Below are 26181 nucleotides of genomic sequence, written 5' to 3'. Positions count from 1 at the left end.
ATTATGTATATATCACATCATTCATTAAACTTCATACTTTTATTTATTGGTCACATCACTTCATTTTATTTATTAATCATTTCCTTCATGAATTCATAACCTTAACATAATTTATTTTCTCTTCATTACGGTGCTGAATGGCCTTCTTGGCCCCAGTGCCTGGGCTTTTGCCCTAAATATCATACATTCATCCATCCTCAGACTAAGAACGCATTGTCCCTCTTTGCCAAAGACTTCATTTCTGAGGCGCACTCTCAGATTCAGGAGGACATTTTGCCTACTTTTAAAGTGAAGGCTCATGACATCAAGGCAGTCTCTACCTTATTAGTTTTCAGGCACGTATGTCCCTCACTTCCATACTGCAGTCTGCCTACTGGAAGTGCAAACCGATCTTTGCGTCTCACTTTCTGAAAGAAGTTGACACAGTGTTTGAAAATTGCAGTACCTTGGGGCCATTGTCAGTGGCTGGCATGGTATTGGGGGAGGAAGCATAGGAATCTCTTTTTCTCCTACTATCTCTTCGCCTTGAAGTAGTGTGTCGAATTTTCGGGAGCCAGGGGGTACAGTGTACCTGGAGTACCAGTCTCAGTGGATAGGTTGTGGTGTTTTCAGTGTAGGTGAAAGCGTTGTCTGGTTGTTTTTTATGTTGGTACTGCGGCCAGGGCAAGGGCACATACATATGCTTTGCTAGCCATCAGTCCTATCCTTCGCTGCAAAGCTCCCACGTAAGTAGAGGCGCCCCATGGCTTTACCGCCACGCCACTACAGGTCAGGATGAGTACCAACCAGAAGCAGTATTCACCTGCAGTAGCTCTCTTACCATGTAAGGAAATGGCAAGCATTGTCTTCAGTGCTAGCAATTTTTCTATTTCAAAGCCATTGCTGTGCCTTAATGTTTTGAAGTAGAATATGTCTATGTATCCCACCCTCCTTTCAATGTGAGGTTCATTTATGCAATTACTTGGTAAGTTACCTATAGGAAAATGATGTTTTCGTAATAAAATTAAGTTTCATATATACTTACCAAGTAATTACAGAATTAGAGCCTGGCCCCCTCCTCTTTTATGGCCATAAGGTCACAGACAAAAAGAGGTTTTCTGCTACGTTACTTCCAGTACTCCCCTGAGTGGGCAGGGCTTGTCGCCTACACTAAACTGTCAAAGTGCTACCGTGATTTTTTAAATAAAGGCTGCCGCACGAGTTATGAAACTTAATTTTATTTTAAAAATATAATTTTCATAGAGTTTGCCATTACAGTATAAGAAATTTCCAGCTAATGTGGAAGGATGGGTGGCTTTGAACCAAAGACCCTCATATACAATTTGATAACTTTATGCCTGGCTGCATTTATAACAGAACCATGTTTGTTAGTTATCAGGTGTAGAACCTGCTACTGTCATTATCATCTTTTACTTCCTTAACCTTGAGCTCCTGATGTCAAATAACAAATCTACAGTTGGTATCGAAATTACAAGCTTATAGTGTAAGATCAAGAAAAAATTCTAAAATTAAATCCTTGAGAATTGTATGAGCAATAACTGAAGTAGAAACCTTAGTATATGGTAGTTGAAATGTCATGAAATAATTCAAGAGTGGATTGCCTCCCTTAAGTAGCTATTTGACTCGAGTAAAGATAAGCGATTTGAATTTCATTAAATATTACCAACCATTCATCCAACCATAACTTTACTGAATCAGCAAGGATAAAATTTCACAGTTATACTTGGTTGAGTTGATAAGTTGTCTATTTTCTACCGTCTCACATGCAGATAGCTCAAGTGAGTTTCTTGTTTTCCAGTCATTTTTTACTTTGCTGCTGTTGTGATAGGTTTGCTTCTAGGAGCAGTACCATTTGAAGGTATTTCACACAGTGGATTTATGTCTGTTGTTGAATGATTGTTATTGTTGCTAGTGATACTGTCTTCGTTTGAGGATACCAGGTTTGTGATGTGAAAATACTCGTAAGGAGTGTGAAGGTTGGGATATCTAGAAAAGGATATATAGAAAGTCACTATTGCCAAAAAAAAGTGAGTGAAATATAAGCTTTGTCAGCTAAGGTGGGATATACTGTAGTACTAGTGCCCTTTTATAAGGCTAAGAATGTTTTCAAGTGTAAATCATTACCTAGGTCTGTTTCAGTTTGTAATCTCATGGTTATAGTAGGAAACAAAGTTAAAGCTTTGCCTTATTAGAGCTTCAAGGGCTTATTTGGAAAGGACTAAAGCTATTAGGAGGTGCATCAATAATTTATTTTGTGGTATTAGGAAACTGGGACATCAGTGTGATGTCTTTTTAGAGATAGTGTCTGTCATTTATTTTGTGGCATTTGGAAACCAGGACTTCCTGTGTCTAAGCATACAATGCTCATTTGATTAGAGACATAATTAAGCCTATGCTAATTTAGGGGGTGAACATTTACCCTTTAAGGTTAAAAGCTCGTGATATGAGATCTGTACCTACATCTTTTAACTTGAGAATTTTTCTTTAACTGATGTATTGAATGATGCTCAGTGGAGATGCAATTCAGTATTTGCCTCACATTGTCTAAAAGATGTAGAAGTAGTTTATGAAAATTGTCGTACTTTAGTTCCTTTGCTTGCTACAGGGACTAAAGTAGCGTGAACTGAAAAGAAATCACTCCTTATCTTTTCCTCCTTTTCTAAAATCCTGGTTTATATTTTATTGCAGCACGGGGAGCATAAAGGTAGTAATTGTATTTAATTTTGTATCTTCTCAAAAAGTATTTTTTAACTTTGTAGGCTGTCATCGATGTATGACTGACACGCCTGGCACAAGATATTGTATCTCATTTGGTATGAGTTAGAGTCTCACTACATTAGTTACTTCTGCTGTCATAGCCCCAATAGCACCATCAGCTTTGATAAAGGACTCTCAATGTTATTCTTATTTTATTTTTATTTTTTTTTTTTTTGGGGGGGGTCTATCAGCTGTCCTGTTTGACTGGGTGGTTTTTATAGTGTGGGTTTCTGGGTTGCATCCTGCCTCCTTAGGAATCCATCACTTTTCTCACTATGTGCGCTGTTTCTAGTAGCACACTCCTCTGCGTGAGTCCTGGAGCTACTTCGGCATCTAGTTTTTCCAGATTCCTTTTCAGGGATCTTGGGATTGTGCCTAGTGTTCCTATGATATGGGTACAATTTCCACTGGCATATCCCATATCCTTCTTATTTCGATTTTCAGGTCTTGATCCTTACCAGTTTTTTCTCTTTCTTTCTCATCTACTCTGGTGTCCCATTGTATTGCGACATCAATGAGTGATACCTTTTTCTTGTTGTCAATCAACGTCATGTCTGGTCTATTGGCACGTATCACCCTATCTGCTCTGATACCATAGTCCCAGAGGATCTTTGCCTGATTGTTTTCTATCACTCCCTCAGGTTGGTGTTCGTACCACTTATTACAGCAAGCTAGCTGGTGTTTCTTGCACAGGCTTCAGTTGAGGGCTTTTGCTACTGAATCATGCTTCTTTTTTGTACTGGTTCCGTGGAAGCGCTGGACATTCACTTGCCATGTGCATTATGGTCTTGTCTTTCATATTGCACTTCCTGCTTATGGGTGAGATGTTATTTCCATCTATTGTTCTTTGGACATATCTGGTTCTTAGGGCCTGATCTTGTGCTGCTGTTAGCATTCCTTCTGTTTCCTTCTTGGATTTTCCCGTCTGTAACCACTGCCATGTTTCATCACTGGCCAGTTCATTAGTCTGTCTCATGTACTGTCCGTACCTTGCTTTGTTGTGCCATTCCTCTGTTCTTCATTTACTTTTATCAGTCCTTTTCCCAAGCACTCCTTAGCCACTCGTCTTCACTAGTGTGCAGATATTGCCCCAGTGCTCTGCTCTCGATGTTGACGCAGTCCTAGCTCTTTGTTGGGTGAGACAGTAGAGCTGCGGACTGTCACTCGATGGGCCGGAGTTCAATTCCCCGGCCGGCTGATGAAGAGTTAGAGGAATTTATTTCTGGTGATAGAAATTCATTTCTCGCTATAATGTGGTTCGGATTCCACAATAAGCTGTAGGTCCCGTTGCTAAGTAAACAGTTGGTTCTTAGCCACGTAAAATAAGTCTAATCCTTCGGGCCAGCCCTAGGAGAGCTGTTAATCAGCTCAGTGGTCTGGTAAAACTAAGGTATACTTAACTTTGACGCAGTCCTCTATGCTTAGTATCCCTCTCCCCCCTTCCTTTCTTATGTATAGTCTGTCTGTATTTGCTCTTGGATGTATTGCTTTGTGTATTGTCATGTGTTTCCTAGTTTTCTGGTCTATGGAGTTTTGCCTTCGTCCACTCCACCACTCCTGTGGCGTATCTGATTACTGGCACTGCCCATGTGTTATGGCTTTCGTCATGTTTCCAGTGCTGAATTTTGACTTGAGTATCGCCATAAGTATGTGCATATATTCTTTCCTGATCGTGTCCTTCATCTCTGTGTTTTATATCCTCTTCTTCTATTATTCCCAGGTATTTGTGTCATGTCTCATCTATGTGTATGGTGCTATTCCTGTCTGGTAGCTTTATCCTTTCATTTCTTGTCAGTTTGCCTTTTTGTATGTTGACCAAGGTGCATTTATCTATTCCAAACTCCATCCTGATGTCCCCAGATACAATCCTACAGTCTGGATTGGGGTATCTATTTCCTTGATGCTCTTACCATACAGCTTGATGTCATCCAGGAACGTCAGATGGTTAATTCTGTTGTCTCCTTTCTTGAGTTGGTGCCCAGCATCCATCTTCTGCAGTACTTTTGTCATGGGAATCGTGTCTACTACAAAGAGGCTTGGGGACAATGAGCCGCCTTGAAAGATCCCTCTGATGATGCTAACCTCTGTTAGTCTTATCCCAGAGCTTGTAAGTACTGTATTCCAGTTGCGCATTGTATTTTTTTAGGAAGCTGATGGTGTTTTCCTCTGTCCCATAGATTTTCAGGCATTCTATTAGCCATGTGTGTGGTATCATGTCGAAGGCTTTCTTGTAGTCAATCCAAGCCATGCTCAGGTTGGTTCTCCGTCTCTTACTATTCTTCATTACCAATTTGCCTATCAGGAGCTGGTCTTTTGTGCCCCTGCACATCCTTTTGCAGCCTTTCTGTTGGTGGGGAGGGGGATGGTGATGTATCCTTTAGGTAGCTGTATAGCCTTCCACTGATGATACCGGTTAGTAACTTCCACATTATTGGTAGGCAGGTGATAGGCCTGTAGTTACTTTGGCATATGTCCCTTGTTCTTGTCTTTCTGTACTAAGAATGTTCTCCCTGTGGTCATCCATTTGTAGCACATGGTGGTTTGTGATACAATGCTGTAGTTGTTCTGCTCTTCGTGGGTGTAGGGCCTTGAAGTTTTTGAGCCAGTATCCATGGACTTCATCGGGACCTGGGGCTTTCCAGTAGGGCACTTTCTTTAGTTGATGCCTGACTGTCTGTCATGATCTCGGTGAATCTTTGTTTTATTCGCCCCATTTCTTCTGCTTTGACTTCCTGGAGCCATGTTGCATGTTTGTTGTGTGATACCAGATTGCTCCATATTTTTTCCCAGAGTCTCTTACTTGGTTCAGCTTCGGGAATTGCATGGTGGTTGTCTTCCCCTTTTAGTTGGCTGTATAGTCTTTTGTGGTTGATTCCGAATAGTTTGTTCTGTTGGTGTCCTTTATTCCTGTTTATATACCATTGGATCATATGTGCTCTGGTTTTAAGCCTCTGTTTTATACCTTCTGTTGCATTGTGTAGTCCCTTCTCCTGTACTTTGAATTTCTCATTCAGCTCCTATCTTGTTTTCTTGCTTCTTAACCTCTTTCCTGCTATCTCTCTCAGTTTACTCAAGTCAGATCTCATGGCCATGATTTGTTTTTCCAGGCGCCATTTCCAAGGAGGTTGCTGTTTTGGTTTCTGTTGGGTTGGTTGTGATGGTGGTGGTGTTGGTGTTTGTATCCCCATGAGTTCTACTACTAGTCTTGCTCCTGCTTATGCCAGGTTATTTGTTTCTGTGATACTGGTGGTGTGTATTAGCCTCGTTATTTCATTAACTTCACTTGTTTTCTCCCTTAGTTCCTTTGTGTTGTAGACTTTCACGGAGGGGATCTTTGCTCTTTCCTTATCTGGCTTCATCCATTGTCTGGCCTTTTCCGCCTATTGGGACCTCTCTGTTACTTCTTCAGTGTTTCTTCGTGTGCCTTTGTTTGGTAGCTCATCATTCCTGTTGTCTCCTGTGGCGTCGTCTTTTAGTTCGTCTTCTTGTCCTTCGTTGCTGGGTATTATTTCTTCCCAGTTCGTCTCTTTCTGTTGTGGAAAGCCAGTTCTTTCTCTTTATGTCCCTTACTTGGTCTGCCAGCCTCCGTTCTGTTTGAGGGGTGTTATTTCTCTCATTCCAGATGTTGACCAATCTTTTTCTGTATCCTGTTTCAGTTAGGTTGCTTCTGATGTAGCTTCACCATATTTCCTTATTTTCTTTTGTTCTTTTCTTCTTCTGGTTTGTCTCTGCAGCTCCAGTCTGTGGTTGCTGGTTACTGTCATGGTGGTGGTCAGTTGATGGATGACGACCTCCAAGTACCTGACCATCCTCCTTGTCAGTTGGACTGTATACCTGACTGCCTGACGAAGCTCCTCTGTTGCCAGAGGTTCCATTTACGTTGTTGGTCGTTTAATCTTTCTTTTCTTTCCATCATTGCTGAGTTTTGCTATTTAACCCGTAGCTGGACCGTACCCCAACAGGAATAGGTACTCATTTACTGCCGATATACTGAGGAAATTGTGGTGAAGATCCCTTCCCAAGGAATCAACGGCGAGAAGAGCAGTCACCTATCCAACAACTGACCGACCCCAATGTTGCTTAACCAGTCCATTATTATTATTATTATTATTATTATTATTATTATTATTATTATTATTATTATTATTATTATTATTCAGAAGATGAAACGGATTCGTATAAAAAAAGCCCACAGGGGCCATTGACTTGAATTCAAGCTTCCAAAGAATATGGTGTTCATTAGGAAGAAGTAAGAGGAGGTAAAGTTAAGTATACCTTAGTTCAACTAGACCACTGAGCTGATTAACAGCTCTCCTAGAGAGGGCTGGCCCAAAGGATTAGATTTATTTTACGTGGCTAAGAACCAGTTAGTTACCTTGCAACGGGAGCTACAGCTTATTGTGGAATCCGAACCACATTATACCGAGAAATGAATTTCTATCACTGGAAATAAATTCCTCTTATTCTTCATTGGCCAGTCGGAGATTCGAACTCGCGGCCAGCAGAGTGCTAGCTGAGAACGGAACCCACCTGCCCAACGAGGAACTAGGAGGTAAAGGGAAATACACAAAGAGGAGATCCCACATATTAAAAAAGAAAAAATGAATTAATAAATTAATAAAAATGTATTACAATGCAAGGCGAAATAGTATCAGGGTACTAATGCATTGCATCTTTGCTTAACTTCTGAAGCTGTAATTGCACGACATCCTCGGGGAGGCTGTTTCATAGTCCAACGTTGTGAGGAATACGGGACCTCGGGAACTGAGAAGTTCAACAGCGAGGCACATTTACTGCATATTGGTGCTGCTGTTCAGTGAATCTGGTAGCCCTCGGTAGGTAAAGGGGATCGAGGATCAATTGTGAATGTGAAAGAACTCTGTTGAAATACAACTTATGAAAAAGTGACAAACAAGAGACCATCTGTCAATGGTCCAAGTCATAACTGCTACCATTAGGAAACAGAAACCTACCACCACGAACTGCTCTATCGGAAAGAGATAAATCTATGGCAGAAGCAAACATCCATACCAGAGAACAGTATTCTAGTAAAGGAAGCACAAATGATCTAAAACAGATTGCGTTGATTTTATCAGTATTATAAATAAATGAGGCCTCACGAACAATACCTAACTTTCGTGCTGCATTTGCTGAAACTTTCATTAGATGTTTCTCAAAAGGTAGATGTGAGTCAAAAGTTACACCTAGAATAGGTAAAGCTTCAGACTCATTCAGCAAAGTTTCATCGACCTGAACGGGAGGAGGTTGGGAAATCTATATGAGGTCTGCTAATCAACACTGTAGTGTTTTTGTTTTGCTGGAGTTCAGCCTCATATCCCACCAACTACACCATTCACTGATCCTTTCAAATAGAGGCACTACTAGCTTTGAAGAGTCCTTTTTAGGCAAGAGTGTTTGTAAGGATGGTGTTCCTTTAATTTCCAGTCGGTTGGGTTGTTTGGCTGTTAAGAGATAAGTATGAGGGTTCATTAGCTCCATCCACATCAGTATGGTATTTAGCTAGATGAATGTTTGGTAAGGTTTATGAAATAAAGTCATATGAATTTTCATAAAGTTAATTATTTCAGTACTTACCAAACACTCATAACCCCCTCCAACCTCCCCACAATCTAGTGGGCAAAGAGAAAAAGGACTGGGAAAGTTGAAATTTGTTCAAGCCTCTTGCAAGTGACAAAGTAGAAAACAGGCAGCCTTCCAGTCCTTCCAGGGATAAATGAAATTCTTTCTTTACTGCATTCTTAAAGTTTAGCTAGATGAATGTTTGGTAAGTATTGAAATAATTTTATTATGAAAATTTGTATTATTTGGAATGGATCTTACCTACTGTTAAAGTTAGCTTATATCTTCGCGCCGTTAGGTGTGATTGGCATTCAAAATAAAACCAAATAACTCTTGGCAAACCTGCTAGGACTGTCTCTGGAAAGACCTGTTTCCCACAGGTGGCGTTGGAATGTGTACGTTCTTGTCAGAATTCTTCGTGCCATGTCCTTATGCAGACAGCGTAAATTGGCGGTGGTAATAATGTTGGCTATTTCTTGCTTATTTTCTCTTGTACAGTAAAGCGCTTGTTTTCTGTTTGTGCATTATATCATGCACACCAAGCAGAGATGAAAGTATTAGGCTGTATAGGAATGAGTTGTGGAAACTGAATGTTTTGGTTGTGCATGATTGCCGTGTGTGTGTGTGTTAGCCTAGCTATTGAGGTTTTATTGAGATGAAGATGAGTGATTCCATGACGTCATTGCTGATGTTCCATGGTATGTTACCCTCTCTGCCATTTTTTGCCTCAAGAGACTCTAGGGGTTTCAACCATGATTTAGCTGATTCTCCTTTAGTATTTAAGTCCTTGCTGAAGATGAATCTGTTGACCGGTGCTCTTTAGTTTACTTCTACCTTGGCTCCTATTAAAACGAGTGAGTAGTTAACTCTGATTATGGTAAGGTTCGTTATCATGGAAGTAGAGCCATTTGGGAAATGGATGAATGGTTGAAAGAGAAAGCTAGGAACCTGTTTAGTGTTAGAGGGCTCTGCACCCAACACGAACAAAGTATTGTACTGGCAACTGTGTTGATAGAGTGAGCTCTGAGGAACCAACCAACCTAGGTGATGTGCTGGCATGTTGCTAGCTTAATCTAAACAACAGAAGTGATCTTGGAAGTGTATCCTTTAATGTGCCCTCCACTGTTAGACTTGTGTATCAATAACAGTGGTCAGTTTACTGATCTTGGTGCTTGTCCAGAGTGATATCCAGCACCCGTTCACTAGATATCTGGATTTAAGTTCTGCCAGTATCTCAGGTACACAAAGCATTTGTCTGTCACAGCGATCAAAGGATACTGCTTTACATTGCATTCATTTCTGCATCATGCCGACTGGAATATCGGTCACAGTTTAAAGTTTGAAGAGGTTTTCTATCTTTTATGCTGGAAATTTAAATCTTCCTACCATGGTTTACAATGAAATTTAAATGTCGTCCTTCATATTTAACATAACCTCAGTTTGAGCCTTTTGATAAGGCATCACTTAAGAATGTTGAAGACACCTTTCTTTCAGCTCTTGCTGTGGCAAAGTGTGTTCGTGAGCTTCAAGCCCTTTCTTGTATGTGGGCTTTGTTCTAGTGGCAACCTCTCTCTTTTCTTTCATTGCTTTGGACTGTCAGTTATGGGCTTTCAACTCAGGCACAGAAGCCACTGGTACTCTACACGACAGAGTTCTTTTTCCCCTGTAAGGATCCTCTGGCAAGTCTCGCTACAAGGGCCTTAAGCCCTGTTTTTGTTCCATCTGGCGACAGTACTTGCCAGTAAGGATCACACAACAGGCAGGAATGTTGAGAAGCTTTATTCCCTTCATTAAAAGGCTTTTTTTTTAGTTCTCTTGGCTGAACATTGTTTCTCTGGCTGCACTAACCCACCATCCTCATTCAGTGTGGTAATCAGCTCACTCTAACAGTAGGTAAGATCCATTCCAAATAATGAAAATTTTCATGATAAAATGATTATTTGGATAATTACCTGTTGTTAAAGTGGAAAGCCACCCAGCCTCCCCACATCTTAGTGGGTGGTCATGAAGAATTCTGATGAACGTAAACACTCCAGTGCCATCTGGTGGGAAACAGGTGATTATAGAGACATGTTAGCCAAGGGTTATTTTGTTTAATTTTGAATGCCAATCGCACCTAATGACACAAAGATATAAGCTAACTTTATTGGTAAGTATCCATATAATTATTTTAGCTTGAAAATTTTAATTTTTCTGTGGTAGTAAGGTTTTATTTTGTAAGTGAAGTGTTATCTACCTGTCCATTTTTTTTTGATGTGCTGAGAGAATTGAGGAATGAAGGTCGCCATAAAAATTCCATGTTCTCACCCATCTGTACCATTTTTGATTTGTTGTCATTGCATTATTTTAGGATGTAAAAGAAGATGACCTAGAATCATATTTTAAACACTTTGGACGAGTCACATGTGTCAATATTATGTACGATAAGACCAGTGGGAGACATCGAGGCTTTGCGTTTGTGGATTTCAATGACTATGATCCAGTAGATAAAGTCTTGCGTAAGTGATATTGAAGTTTTTTTGGTAGATTAGTGGATTATAAATGAAATATTAACATTTGTCTTTCAATTTGATAAAGTCTTAATCTTTTTGCTTATACTGCATGTTTAAATGTATTTTTATATACAAAATCTTTCACGCTTTTCAAAAATTATTATGTAGTATAATGTAATTTGGGAAAATGCTGGTATTTTGTTACACTCTAAGTATTAATTTTATTGCATGTGTGGTGACTTTCCTAGAAAAAGATTTGGCAAAAAATTCTTGTTTTGTCCCAATTAATGGATTATATGGAAAGTGTTAATAGTACCCATTGAATTTTTAAGATATATGATGAATGTAAAGAGAATTTAACATTGACAACTTCAATAGGACATTATGAAATCGTTGCCAGAAGGTTTTGTGTATTTTTATAATGGTTAATTTTCAGTGTTGTTTGTGTCTTGAACTTATTCTCCCTTATTTTAATTTTTTACAAAATTTTTTCTTTTGTATTACCCAAAAAATTGTTTCCATATACAGAAGAGGAGCTTCTGAAGAGTCTATTTTTTTTTTCAGTGACTCGTAATCATTCTATCAAAGGACGACCAATTGATGTTAAGAAAGCCATAAGTAAGTCTGACATTAGTAAGATAAAAAGTTTCATGACTGGTGTTGTAGGTGGGCCAGAGGCCACTTTTCTTGCCAGTCTGGGAGGATCTGGCTCCAATGCTGGTTCTCCTCCTGCAAATACTCCTCTTCCTCCTCCAATAGGCACCCTGCCTATTGCTGGACCCTCTGGCACTGCTGTGGTGAACGGTGCCACTGGGGGACGTGGATCTAGTCATGGTAGTGGGTCTTCTACCAATAATACCCCAACTAGTAATGCAGGTCATGCGGCTGTAACTACAGGTATAGTGCCAACCGTCCCTCCGTTAGCGCATCCGTTTTTCACTCGCCTCCCGTTGGCTGGTCTTCCAGGTTTTTCTGCTCAGCTAAGATCGGGATGGCAGTACAGCATATCAGGAAATGCTGAGGTTCTCAGAAACACAGCAGGTAAGAAATTAATTAGAGTTAAGGTAATCTTAACAATAATAATGAAATAACAATATTCTTTATTTCAGCACGGGGCTGTATACGTGGAATGTACAAAGTAGAGACAATACAATATGCACAATCTAGGTACACAAGATAAAATGATAATCAGCAGTATCTGCACAGTTGCTGAAGTAGTAATAATGACAGTACTAATATTGAGAATAATAGTAAAAATATTAAACAATGATAATTAAAAATAGAATGCAAGCAGTTAATATCCAGCTAGGGACCTGAGGTGGTTACAGAAGCAAGGTCCAGAGAGTTAAATATGAAAAGGGGAAAAAAGCAAATCTTAATACAGTAATCCCCCTGTATTCGTGGGGGATGCGTACCACAAGCCCCCGCAAATAGTTAAAATCTGCGAATAGTTAGCACCCAGCTCTAAAAATGCTTATAACTGCCTGTCTTGAAAGTTCAGATACAAAATGTATACCTTAAACTAGCATCCTACATCAAATATACCGTAAACTATTAAACTATCACTGTAGTAATCTTTGAAATGATATCATTGATATAAATTCAAAGTCGTCTTAAACATTTTACCCTTAAAAGTATATATGTACGTACTTCTAACCCTTCCAGCCAATAACAGAGAGAGAGAGGGAGTATATCTTTCTGTCAACCACTCTCCCTATCTATCTATCTGTCTATCTATATCTCACATTCTGAGTATCCTTTGGCGTGAGAGAGAGAGGAAGGGTGTTTGTTCTTATATATATTATGATAAAGAAAGAGAGAATAACTTAGGAAGGAGAGAGAGAGAAGCTATTCTTATGTTAGATATCAAAAGATGGAAATTAATGCTTTATGAAGGAAAAAGAAAGAGCGAGAGAGAGAGAGAGAGAGAGAGAGAGAGAGATTTTTCAGTATCCTTGACCATCTCTAGGCAACATAACCTCCCCTTTGTGGTCTATGTCAATATGTCAAGTTAACTGACAGGTTCTTGCAACCCCCGTGAACACACAACACTCACCCTGATCCTCGGTTGCTGGGAGATGGATTAAGGTCCACGGTCAAACACAACCACAAACACAACAAGGAAATACAAAAACTTAAAACAAGAAAAAAAAAAAAAAAGGAACAGACACACAAAAAAACAGCACACCAACAAGAAAAACCAACAACTCCCAGAAAAGCATACAAAAAAACTGTCCAACACAAAACCACTGACCGGCACTAGCTCTGACTAAAGACTCTCAACAAAAACTGAAAATCCTTCACATTCTCAGCGCCGTAAACAAACTCCAACTAACGACCTCATCCCTCTTCCAACAACCGAAGCACTCACTAACGACAATTACACTCTCTCTCTCTCTCTCTCTCTCTCTCTCTCTCTCTCTCTCTCTCTCTCTCTCTCTCTCTCTCTCTCTCTCTCTCAAAAACGTTGGGAAATGCTAAATAAAAACAAATTTATTCATCCCTCTATATTTCTCCCCCTTTTAGCATTTCCCAACCAACACCTTTCACACTCATTCAAATTGCCTTACGCAACACCCACGGATGCTCACTAGCAGGTCCTCTAGATCGCGTTCATGGGCACGCAATCATTCTCTCAGACTCATTCTCTCTTCCAGCAACATTCAGATTTACATTTTCTCCTCCATTCTCTCTCAGATTCACGCTATCTTCTTCACTATTACCACTCTCAATTTCATCCACAATCTCATCTATACCCTCTAACTCGTTCCCAAATACCTCCCCAATTCTTCAACTAACCCACCATTCGCTCATTGACCTTTCCAATTCTTGCAACGATTCATTCATGCTTTCAATCACTCGTCTATCACTGCTACGCTCTCTTACTCTTACACTTTCGCTCACCTCCAACCGTTCACTAACCCCTACACGTTCAGTCAACTCAGTTATATCAAACCCGCATATGCTATACGTTCTATCCATACCATCCCATTCATCCGTATTACACGCTTTATCACTCATTTCCACTTTGGCACTCACACCCCTATCACACAACTTACGACCATTCAGTTTACTTACGTTCTTCCCTTTCTTACGTTTTACCATACTCTATCAAAACAAATTGCTGATCCTCCATACACAAGCTCTCATGCATACTTGGTTCACCCACATTCGATTTCAACCATTTATACACCCCATTCTCTCTCACATATTCCGGTACATCCTTCCATCTACGCAATTGGTTGTGATGCGCTCGCATTTCTCTCACACTACCATCTACACATACTTCCCCTACAACATAACTAAGCCCACTGGGACCAACTTCCAACACTTCATACGGACCCTCAAATTTTTCACGCACTTTATTTACATTCAACCGCCCTTTCTCGATTACTTCTTTCAACACTTTCTCGCCCACCTTGTAACTTTCAAACCTTTCATGCGCCTTCTTCCATACCTCCCTATCATTCTCAGATAGACCCAATCTCGGTCTCACTATCTTTTCAAAATTTAACACATATTTACACGGAGACATACCAATACCCTTATGCACGGTGGCGTTGTATACCCACAACGCTCGCCCCAACGTTTACATCCCAATCATTATCACATTCACTCATCATACGTAATATCTCTGTCAACGTTTCACCGTTCGTTCCGCCAATCCATTCGCACTGGGCATATACGGCGTAGAGTACACATGTTCTATGCCCCAATCACGCAACATTTGCTCAAACTCCCATCCAACAAATTCAGGCCCATTGTCACTCAACATTCGCGTCGGCTTGCACACACACATTGGCAACATCACTTGACCCACCATTCTCGCTACAGTCTCACTCTTTTTTGTTCCGAATCGCTACCGCATATGCAAACTTACTCAAATGATCTACCATTACAACCATTCCCACATGTCCTCTAGCAGTCACAGGCAACGACACACAATCAATCACAACCATCTCAAATAACTCTTTCATCTGCAATCGCAACACAGGTGGATTCGCATGCACACTTTGATACTTACCCTTCTGACAGTCCGCACACGTAATCGCTACATCCGCACAAATTTTACTCAATCCAGGCACATACAATCTCTCTCTCATACATTCCCATAATTTATTTTTCCCCAGATGCCCAAACCTATTATGCACCAATAAACACATACCCACGGCTGCGTCTTCCGAAAAATACTGGCACATACACTTCCCCATCCCATATTCCTTCCTGATGCAAAAAATAAACTATACCTTTACATACAACAAATCTCTTAGCACTTCGCTTATACACTTCTAACTCAGACGGCCAACTTCCTACTCTTACACCCCCTAACACACACTCTCTTAACATATTTATTTTCATGCACTGATTTTGCATCTGCTTAATTTCCTCTTCACTCAACAAATCATTTTCACTCCTTGCAATATCTACCATACCTACAAAACTAGTTTTAGACACATCCCCTCCTTTAACCTTCGTTATTTCCCTGCCGCCCTTTCCTAAAATTCCCTCCCGACATCCACACTTATATCATGCATTCTCATAAAATCAATTCCTAATAAAAAACATGTTGGCATATCATTCTCATCCATGACTACAAAATTATGTATTATTTCAAATCCCCCTAACTGAATTTTTAATTGTACCTCCTCCCATACTAACACACTCCCTTGTCCCAAACCATGTATCCTTACACTCGTTGATTTTCTTTTTATATCCCAATCGCACCTTTCCAATTCACTAACTACTGTACTACTCACTAACGACACTTGTGCTCCCGTGTCTACCAAACTACAATATTTATTCTGATCCACCACTACATTCGTTACTAATTTACCTTTCGCTTCATGCATACACGCTCTCACGGCTACATTCACCTGCTTAGCTTCCTCACAACCATCCTCATCGCATTCATCTTCAACGATATCCTCAACCCTACCCCTTATTCCCTCATTTTCCCCACAATCACCTTTCTTAACCAGCCAGCTACAAGTATCCTTTCCACAGTGAACATTTAAAATCACATTCGTACCATTTTCATTCACCCTTCCTTTATACTCCACCGGCCTATTCCATCCAAAGAACAATCGTACTGTAATTTTAAACATTTCAGCCACTACCAACAACACTTTCACTAACTTTTCCTCCTCATCTAATTCCCTTCCTTCCTCGCGCACTCCTCCTTCCGGCATCTCATTCATCACCTTTTCACGTAACTCGTTCATGCTTGCAGGTACTCCGTCAATCAACCCATTTGTTTCCAAATTACTCAACCCCCCAAACAGACATTCCCACACTCGATTCCTCCCCTACATACTGTTGCTTTACCACAAATCCTACAGGTACTTGGTCCGGGTCCCAGTCGCTCCTAACCCTATCATCTCGTTCAGTCCACATACGCGACATAGCATCTGCAACAATATTCTGTCTACCTTGTACATACTCTACCTTAAAACTAAACTCATTCAAATCCTCTATCGTTCTCGCAATTCTAGCATTCACACTCTCCTTTTTAACCATATATACTAGCGTCAATGGTCCGTCCGTATCACAAAATCTACCCCATACAAAAATACTTTCAACGCTTTCACACAAAACCTTATTGCAGCCAATTCCTTTTCAATCACCGAATATTTCAACTCTGCCTTTCCAAACGCCTTGCTCACATACGCAATTACTCTCAATTGTTCTCCCCATTCGCCTTCTGCATTTGTACCAAGCATCCTCCCATACTATATTTACTTGCATCCGTATACAGTTCTAGTTTATTCGCATTCTCACTATAGTCCGGGAAAGCCAACGTCACGTCTCTTGCAGCCTCCTCTTTCAATCTCTCGAACGCTTCGATCATTCGCTCATCCCATTTCAATCTTACACGATTTCTCTTCCCGTCCATTCAGTAAGTGGTTTCCCGATCCCTGAACAATCTTTTATAAACTTCCTTCCAAACTCAATTAAACCTAAAAATCCTTTCAACTCACGCACGGTCCGGGGACGTGGAAATTCCCTTACCTTATTCACGAACTTATCACTCTTCCTTACACCTCTTCCACTCACCATATGCCCTAGGAATTCCACCTCCCCAGCCAACCAAGCACACTTTTCAAGTTTTACTTTTATTCCTACTTCTTCCAACCTTTCTAACACTCGTTCAAGCAGTTCCATATTCTCTTCTACAGTCTCACTCGCAATCAAAATGTCATCTATAAAAACAGTTACCTTCTTGCGATCAAACCCAGCCAGAACCACATTCATTGCCCTTTGGAAGGCAGCAGGCGCATTAGCCAGTCCGAAACTTAATCTTCGGAACTGGTAGTGGCAGGAACCACTAGAAAAGGCCGTAATATGCCTGCTCCCCTCCTCCAGAGGCATCTGGTAATAGCCCCTTACCAGATCTAATTTTGTAAACACTTTCATTCCATTCATCTTGTACACACAATCAGACACCACATTCATCGGGAATCGCTCTTTCACAGTTACTTCATTCACCTTCCGATAATCCACACACATTCGCAAACTTCCATCTGGCTTACGTACCGGTACAATGGGGCTATTCCAGGCGCTCGTACTCCTTTCAATCACTCCCACCCTCTCAAGCTCCTCACACTGCTCCTCTATCTCACGATTGATAGACGGAGAAAAATGTCGGGGACGCTGATATATGGGGGTGTCGTCTTCCAGAACTATTTTAAATTCGGAAGCTTGATCCCCAAAATCCTCGTCTCCACGACTCAACGCCCCCTGCCTATCCCACAACATTCTCCTCAATCGTTCTCTTACGTTATCACTTACATTTTCATCTACCTTTACTCTTTCTTTCAACTCCTCATACGTCCAATCATTAGCTCCTTTCAAATCACCTGTCATCACCTGCCGTACCTTCACGTACCTCTCATCATCCACATTCACCAACGTACGTAATATTCCCACGCAATCTCCCTCACATATTCCTCGGACTCGCTTCTTCCTGACACTCGGCAATGACGTTATATATACCCTCGGATCTCCATGTTCAAAACCCCATCATATACACACACATTTGCCCATGACTAATTTATTTATGTATGAAAAATGCATTTCCTTTTAATGAGCAAAACTCTATGAAAATGCATTTCATGCCATGGTTCATGAAACCATGCTTTCATGTAAAATCACACATGCATGCCAAAGGTTTTCAGCCACTCCTGACTAATTTATTTTGCATGTCTATTCCTCAACCACATATACATCACACCTATCATTGTTGGCTATCCAGATATTATGAGGCTATCCGGCCATGCCACTTTCACTCACAACTTCTCCAATCTCATGTGGCACTTTACAGGCTCTTCAGTGGGTGTACAATTATCTACCCTTAGTTACTCTCTTCAAAGATCCCAATTTTTTTTTAGGTGTAAAATCAGAATGGAAAATTTGTATTTATATATTTGCGCATAAATACGCTCAACCAGGCTACCATCCTCCCCCAAATACAAATCCCCAAACACATCCCCTTTCATACATAATTCAATTACATTCATACTAGGACATTTTTACCACCATCCCAATAAAATATTTAAATGCGCTATTAAAAACTCATTTTTCAAAACTCACATCCCAATAAAATATCATATTTATCATTCGTACTCTCAATCACACAAAAATCACTTTCATCCATCACTACACCCCCCCAATTTCTAACCGTTCACACACACTCTTCCAACCACTGCTACCCCTAAATTTCAATCCTCTCTTACTTCCCCAGTTCCTAATCTCACACGTATTCCTCAATTTCTCACATCCATTCTTAAATTCAAACTACATCCATTCATAAATAATGACATTCATACTACACCCGGTATCTACTAAGGCAATCAATCTTACTCCTCACACAAAAATACAACACACTTGCACACTCATGCACTCGTCAGTCTTTCCAGCAAAACCTCCCTCATGCAACAACCCATACTCACGTACATGCATCACACGCACCGCTTGCATCCTGGAGGATCCACCCATTTGAACCCCTTCACACTCAGTTTCCCGAATTCGCTGTCACAGTCACCCTCTTTCGTCTACATACACTTGATACATGCCCTTCCATTCCACATTCGTCACACTTCGCTCTCGGTTCTGAACACATTCTCGCATAATGCCCATTCTTACCACAGTTGCCACATATTACATTCACTCGGGTACCCCTACAACCATTAGCAATATGACCCACCTGTCCGCACCTGTAGCATTTAACCCCTATCTTTCGTACACTCCTTACCAAATGTCCCGATTGCCCACACCAAACACGCTCCTAAAGCCCACCTACACTCATTCTTTGTATGTCCTTCCTTTCCACATCTAAAACACTTCGCTCGACTTCCACTCACCGACCTTCCCCTTTGTACACTACTATCCCTAACCCGTCCAACCCGTTGTTCCCTTACAAACCCACCATTCATCCTCACTGGCACCTCCACATTACTTGCTCTTACACTCCTATCTATTACACTATCGGCCATTCTCATTGGGCCCCTCAACACTGCATCCCTAAAGCTTCCAAACTCTGGTACTCTCTCATCTACCCCAGCCCTTACACTTACACTTCTGCTCTCTTTTATAACCCTGTCAAGCTCATAATCTTCTACAATTTCCAAAATTTCTCCCCAAGTCAACCTTTCATTCGTCCATCTTTTCTTCTCCTTCCGCTTCAAGTTCACAAATTCTCTAACTCCATCTGGCACTGTCCCTAACAACTTCCGTACTAACTCCTTACATTCATCTATCCCATCATCCCCAAACTTCTTCCTTGCCAACGTCTCCAGCCTACAAGCATACAGTGACAAGGTTTCCCCAGCTTTCATTCTTGCCTCATCAAATTCATTCTTCCTCTTATACTTAACACTCGCTTTCATACGCCTCGCTTGCTCAACTAGTCTAGCTTTCACCTTGTCATACTCAACATCCCCCACACTCATAATAACCCTATACATATCAAGCAAAAACCCAGTCAAATATTCTCCTAATTCTCGTGCCCACACTCTCTTACTTTCCCCATACTTATCCTGACAAAACCTTTCATACTCCCTAAAGAAATCATGCACATCCCTACTTCCATACTCATTATACTTTTCACACCGGGGTACCTCCCTCACATACATAGCCTTTCTCACTTCTTTCTCACTTTCACTCTCACTTTCGCTACTTTCACTCTGTCCTTTCATACCCTCTTCCGAATACAAAGAGTCCACTTCTGCACTTACATTCATCTTACTCATTACACTCTTCTTCCCCTCTTTTTATCCACTTTTATCCACTCCTCCATCCACCTCACTATCACTACTGCCTTCACCCTCTCCCTTCTTTCCTGCCTTTCCACTTCCTTACCCCTTCTTACCAGTTTCCTTTCCTTTCCCTTCTTCCTTTTTCTTCCCCTGACTTATCCTTACTTCCCTCTGTTCCTTCCCTTGCTTTTCATTCCCCTTTTCCTTACCCTGCCTCTCATTCCTCGTTTCTTACTTCCTATTCCCATATCACTTTCATCACTCACGCTTCCATTCACTTCTTCCTCCTTTTCTTTCTCTCTTGCCCCTTCACACGTTCCAGAGAACCTGCCTCCAACAGCCCCTTCTCCAAAAACACCCTTGAACATACCTTTCACCATTTCTTCCACACCTTTCATCATTCCCTCCAACTTTTTATCCATCTTCTCTCTTCCATTCTCTCTTCTGACTCTTTCATCTCCCCTTTCATTTCTTCTTTTGCACTTCTTAGCATTCCCCATCTCTTCCAACTGACTCCTCAATCTCTCATTCTCACCCCTCAACCTCCCATTCTCCTCCAGCCTGCCAGCCTGGAGTTCCTCTCTCAACCTCACCAGTTCCTCTTCCATCCTCCTGACCTCTTAGTCACACTACCCACCACCACAATCTTAATTGCAATTGCAACAACAGCCCCACGTTGGGCACCAATATTAATGTGGCGGAATTCAAAAACACAAAAAACAAACAAACACAGATACATAGAACATATAACAACAACACTCACCCTGATCCTCGGTTGCTGGAGATGGATAAGGTGTCCACGGTCGCCAACACAGCACACAAACACAAACAAAACAAAACAGACTCTAACAAAAAGGAAATATAAAAAAAAAGAAACAGAACCATACACACACAAAATAACAGCACACCAACAAGAAAAACTAACAACTCTCAGAAAAACATACAAAAAAACTGTCCAACACAAAACCACTGACCGGCACTAGCTCTGACTAAAGACTCCCCCAAAACCGAAAAATCTTCACATTTCACAGACAGACAGCGCCGTAAACAAACTCCAACTAACGACCCTCATCCCTCTTCCAACAACCGAAAACACTCATTTATTCTTCACTACAGTAAACCCCCTGTATTCGCGGTCTCACTATTCGCGGACTCACCTATTGGCGGATTTCTCTGTGGAACGTATCTACACATTACTCGAAGAAAATACACCCATTCGCAGTGTTTTTCACTGAGAAATATTCACTAATTACTGTATTTTCATATCTCTTAATGACTAAATGCACTTTTTGTGATTAAACTATTAAAATACTCAAGTATAAGCATTTTTAGAGTTTTTTTGTGTTTAAACTATCAAAATAGGCAGTTCTGAGTGTTTTTAGAGGGGTTTTAAGTATTCGCGGATTTTAGCTATTCGCAGGGGGTTGCGGTACTCATCCCCCCATGATAGGATAGGGACTTTGAAAAAATTCTGTTCCTGTGAGGGGGATAAAATGACATTTTTTTTAAAATTCTATAGTTTAACAAGATCATATTCTCATAAAACGCCTAATACAAGTTTGTGTCTGTAGATTCAGCTGGGGAGTTTGTGAATTTCTCTTGTGATTTATATCTTGTATATAATTTTTTGACATTTTATATATAAAAGGATATGGAAATAAAAAATTACAGAAAAGAAGGCAAGAGTTTGTGTGTGTGTGTGCATGATTAGATAAGAATCAGCCCTTTGGGCCAGTCCAGTGGATATTAAGATTTTTTTTATCTTAGTCTTGGGTAAATTCTTCAATGATATGAAAATAGTAAACTGTGATTTAATTTTAAAGTTATGTACGAAGGTCTCATTCTGTGAGTGTTATTGAATATATCAGTATTTTATCTGTATATTTTGTCTGTAGTTCAACTGTTTTAAGCTTTACTTTGATAGGTATGTAATGCAAAGCAATCCTTTGTAGGCGCAGCTAGCAATCGACCTTCTGGAGCACCAGCTATAGTGCCGGCGGCTCCGTTGCCCGCCCCTGCTGCGACGGTTATACCTGCTGTAGACAGCGATGCAGAAACAGAAGGATCCATAGAAGATCAGGTTATGGATACTGAGGATGGAAGCGAATCTTGGGGTGGAGCTGGCGTAGAGGACACTTTTCCGCCTGGTGCTAAGCTACTTATTATTGAACCGTTTTATGGGGGCTCTCACAAACAGCTCATTACTTGTCTCAGGAATGGTAAGTACATGTATTTTAGGAGTGGATGAAGTGGGAGGCTTTAGAGATAGAGGTGAAAATGTGCCTTTATTTGTATAAAGAGCTAGCTTTATAAGAGATAAGTATTTTAACATAAGAGTTCTTATAGAAGTACTTCATGATAATAATTATTATATTAAAAACTATTTTGACAATTTCTTTTGAGAATGTCTATGTCAGTCACTTGAATAATTTGTGCTTCCCTATTGTATCAAGCACCTTTGCTGTCATTATGAATATGTATTGTTTTAGAACTGATGATATATTACCATGCAAAATTTTAAATCAGAGCAACAGACCCCATTGCATCTTATATTTAGTTGTAAATAAAGGTGAATATATTTTACTCTAAGCTTATACTGTATTCAGAAAATATGTATTATGTTTTTATATGCATGTAATTCACTATCTTGGCTGTTTAGCTGCACTATACCTTAAAGCTAAGTTGTTCCGACACGATATACAAACCGTCGGTCCTTTACATTAGGAATTAGGAATTACTTTCAGCGTAGGCTGAAAACGGCCGTTTAACTCTTGAGCAAGATGGTTAGGCAGTAACTACTGCCAGGTAATACCCGCCTGCCCGGATGTAAACATTCCAGTTTGCTTTCAGCCGTCATGCGTTGCAGACGTGGTTTCGGATCTCTCTGCCTGACTGTCGTTAAGCTCTTATTATCCCGGTGGGCTCTAATGTATTTTTCTGTGTATATTACGTGTGTTTGATATTTATTAGTACAAACCCACGATTTGTGATAACCTTGCATAGCTGTCGCTCCCTTGCGCTGTGTGCTGGGTTGGACGACCAAGGGCGTATTTAAAGGAGCGTAACCGAGTGGTAATGCTTCTCTTCCAGTAGCCCTTTACTGTATTTAGATACTGAAGGCGTTCCGCTGTATGTTCGGAGACACTAGATTGGGATGTAATATCTTCTCTCCCCTACATTAATTGGGACGTAAGAGTTCGCTTCCCTTCTTGGGCTCCCACCCTCCGTGTACAAGGGCATGACTACTTCTTCCTACTTGTGCTGAGTGTTGTTTTCGCCACTTTGTGCTAAGAGAGTTACGGGGCGGGTGGGAGGTTGTGGGCATCTACTGTAAGTTACGCTTCCACAGTGCCCTTCGTGGCCTCCCCTCTGTCCTTTTCTCTCCCCATAGGTTCTTCCTTATCTCGCCCTCGGTAGAGATCTCTCTCCTTCTCCCTCTTCACTCGCTCGTTGGGCAAAGACCGCGAGGAATGCAGGCTGGCGGTCGGGCGACCTCTTCTCGAGTACCTCCTCTCGCTGCGTAGGGCAGCTCCCCTTGTAGCAAGAGGAGTTTCCCTCTCTAATCATCGATCGCTATCATTGCTGGCCTTCATGTGTGCTGTGACAATGCCTCTGGCATATCTGTTGTCCATCTGCTCCTGCTGTTCCCTGTGTTACACTCCTGTTAACTCGATGACAGTCTCTGGGCGGCTCTTCCTGGTCTCCCATCCTGATCCGCTGCTGGTGATTTTCATTTGCGTTCATCCAGTGCCTCTGAACCACTTCCGTAGTCCCTGCATCTGGCTCCTGCTGCTGGTGATTTTCATTTGGAGATGTTCATGGCTGTTGCAGTAGCTCCTGCCTTCTGAACCACTTCCGTAGCTCCTGCATCGGCTGTCCTGATCGTGCCTGCTGCTTCTCCTGGTGGTCGTGCCCTTGCCATCCTGTAGGAGATGTTGGCGTGAAAGTGAAGAAAGTCGCCTTGTGGAAGTGACGTTCCTGGCCGTTGCAGTAGCTCCTGCCTTCCGAACCGCTGCCTTAGCTCCTGCATTGGCTGTCCTGATAATGCCCACCGCTTCTCCTGGCTCTCGTGCCCGGGGCCGCTTCAGCTGTGTTCCTGCCAGCTGCCCCGGAAGTTACGATGTCCACCATCCTGTAGAAGATGTCAGTGTGAAGGTGAAGGAAGTCGCCCTGTGGAAAGTGACGTTCCTGGCCTTTGCAGTAGCTCCTGCCTTCGGAACCGCTGCCGTAGCTCCTGCATCAACTGTCCTGATCATGCCTGCTGCTTCTCCTGGTGGTCGTGTCCTGTGCCGCTTCTGTTGTGTTCCTGCCTGACTGCCCTGGATACCATGTTTTGTGTCCCTTCTTCTCCCGAGGTCCAAGGGGGTTCAGGGAATCGGACAGACCTCCGTCAGCCAAAGGAGAGGAAGGCTGCCTCTTCCCCTTGATTCCCTTGGACGTCTAGGGACTGCCTCCTTCCGAGGAGGCAGTGGGTCTCTTGTTGGCTCTTCCTGACCTTTGGGTTAGGAAACCGATTTGCATAGCCCTGGGTTTTGTGTTTTGGGAGCCGTGGGCGTGCAAGCCTTGGTTTGCGATCCCGTTCCCAGTCCTAGAGTTCCGCCTCTAAGACGGGGCCTGCTTCGGACGCTCGTTCACGAGCCGCTCTGAGTGCTCGAGATTCTATGGAGTATCGAGTATCCCGATCTGGTCTGGAGAGTATTTCCTCAGCCCAGTTCGGGAGCAGTGCGAGAGAAAGAGCCGAGGCACCCAGGTGTCTCAGCTCTTTCTGCCAGCAGCACAAGCGCTCCCTAAGTGCTTGCCAGTGCTCGGTCGGGTTCCCAGCCTGGTGTCTCAATCCTGTCGGTTCGAACACCAGAAGAAGCAGGGAAGAGATTTCCTTCGGGAGTCCTGCGGGACTTCTAAGGGACTGACTCTCTTCCAGGAGACAAGTTTCTCTCGTTGGCTCTTCCCGCCCTCAGGCAGGAACTGATTTGCATTCTCCTTGTGGGGTCTGGCGTTTTGGGGGCCGCAAGAGCGCGGCCTCTTGATGCCACACCCTTGTTGCCAGTCTTGGAAGTCTGCGTCTAAGACTGGTTCTGTGCCTGGCTCTTTCGATCTCTTAGGAAACTGAAAGCAGCCGCTCCTGATTTTTGGGAGTCTCATGGGTAGCTCGAATTCTATGACTCACGAGCGCTCTCCTGACAAGAGGCACAAAATGAGAGAAAGTGCTGAGACACCCAGGTGTCTGGGAGCCAAGAGGTCAGGTGTCTGGGTGCCAAGATGCCAGGTGTCTTGATACTGCCTGCCAGCTGCTTTGGTTGCTCGGCTGGGTTTCATACTGTGTCTTGATAGCAGACACAGAATTCCCCTTTGAACCTTCTTCTCGAGGGGCCTCGGCCTCGAAGGAATTTAGAGTTCGGGAAACTAGCAATAGTTCACAGCAGACGAGTTCCTTCCTGTCCAGTTCCGATTGTGTTCGTGCAATTGGCTCGGTGCGGCTCGGCCCCTGGTCGCTCTTACGAGACTGGCTTGCCCTGCCTGCCTCCCAGTCCACCGCATATCTCCCAGTCTGGATCGCATTTGCGTGATTGGCTCGGCTCGGCTCGGCCCCACTTGGTTTTTCTGAATCGGGCTCTTGGCTCTCTCTGAGTGAACTTTTTGCTCTTCCCAGGAAAGCACTTTGCCATGGCACAAGCACTCTTCTTCCCCCGTGTAGCGGTAATCTTTTTCGGTTGATTATCGCTCATGGTCCACCTCTCCTGCTGGTCTTACTGGCAGGACAGGTAGGGGTACTCTTTCTCCTCACCTGTTCTCTTTTCTTCTCAGTTGTTCTGAGAGGCGCGAGACGGACAGAGAGAGCTCTTCGGAGTTCAGCTTCCTGGTGTGCTTTGGGTGTAGGTCCCCTGATTGTCTCGCAGTACAACCAGGTAGCTGAGGAGGGTTTCATGGGATCTGTCAAGGCTCCCTCCAAAGGGAGAGGTACAGGAGTTTCACACTTCAGAAGCAGTGAGGGTCTTCCTCTTCAAGTTGCGATCACCCTCATTTTTTTTGAGAACTTAGCGCCGATTCATCAGCGTGAGGATCCCCGGGACATGATTGTGACTCCCCCAAATGAATAA

The 26181-nt window shown here is 42.2% G+C and overlaps 1 protein-coding gene across 2 annotated transcripts in view; it reads left to right on the top strand.

Annotated features, from left to right (window-relative positions):
* The window catches only part of LOC136852019 (uncharacterized), a 148873-nt gene that overhangs the window by 41986 nt on the left and 80706 nt on the right, over window positions 1-26181 (top strand). For both annotated transcript variants that reach the window (XM_067126487.1, XM_067126486.1), the window contains exons 4-6: window positions 10688-10835; window positions 11394-11870; window positions 22036-22302. In XM_067126487.1, the coding sequence (XP_066982588.1) occupies window positions 10688-10835; window positions 11394-11870; window positions 22036-22302 (892 nt within the window). The remainder of the gene's footprint in view (window positions 1-10687; window positions 10836-11393; window positions 11871-22035; window positions 22303-26181) is intronic.

The sequence above is a fragment of the Macrobrachium rosenbergii genome, chromosome 24 (genome assembly GCF_040412425.1).
Source record: "Macrobrachium rosenbergii isolate ZJJX-2024 chromosome 24, ASM4041242v1, whole genome shotgun sequence".
In the NCBI taxonomy this organism is placed as follows: Eukaryota; Metazoa; Arthropoda; class Malacostraca; order Decapoda; family Palaemonidae; genus Macrobrachium; species Macrobrachium rosenbergii.
This window is presented reverse-complemented; position numbering and strand designations above follow the sequence as displayed.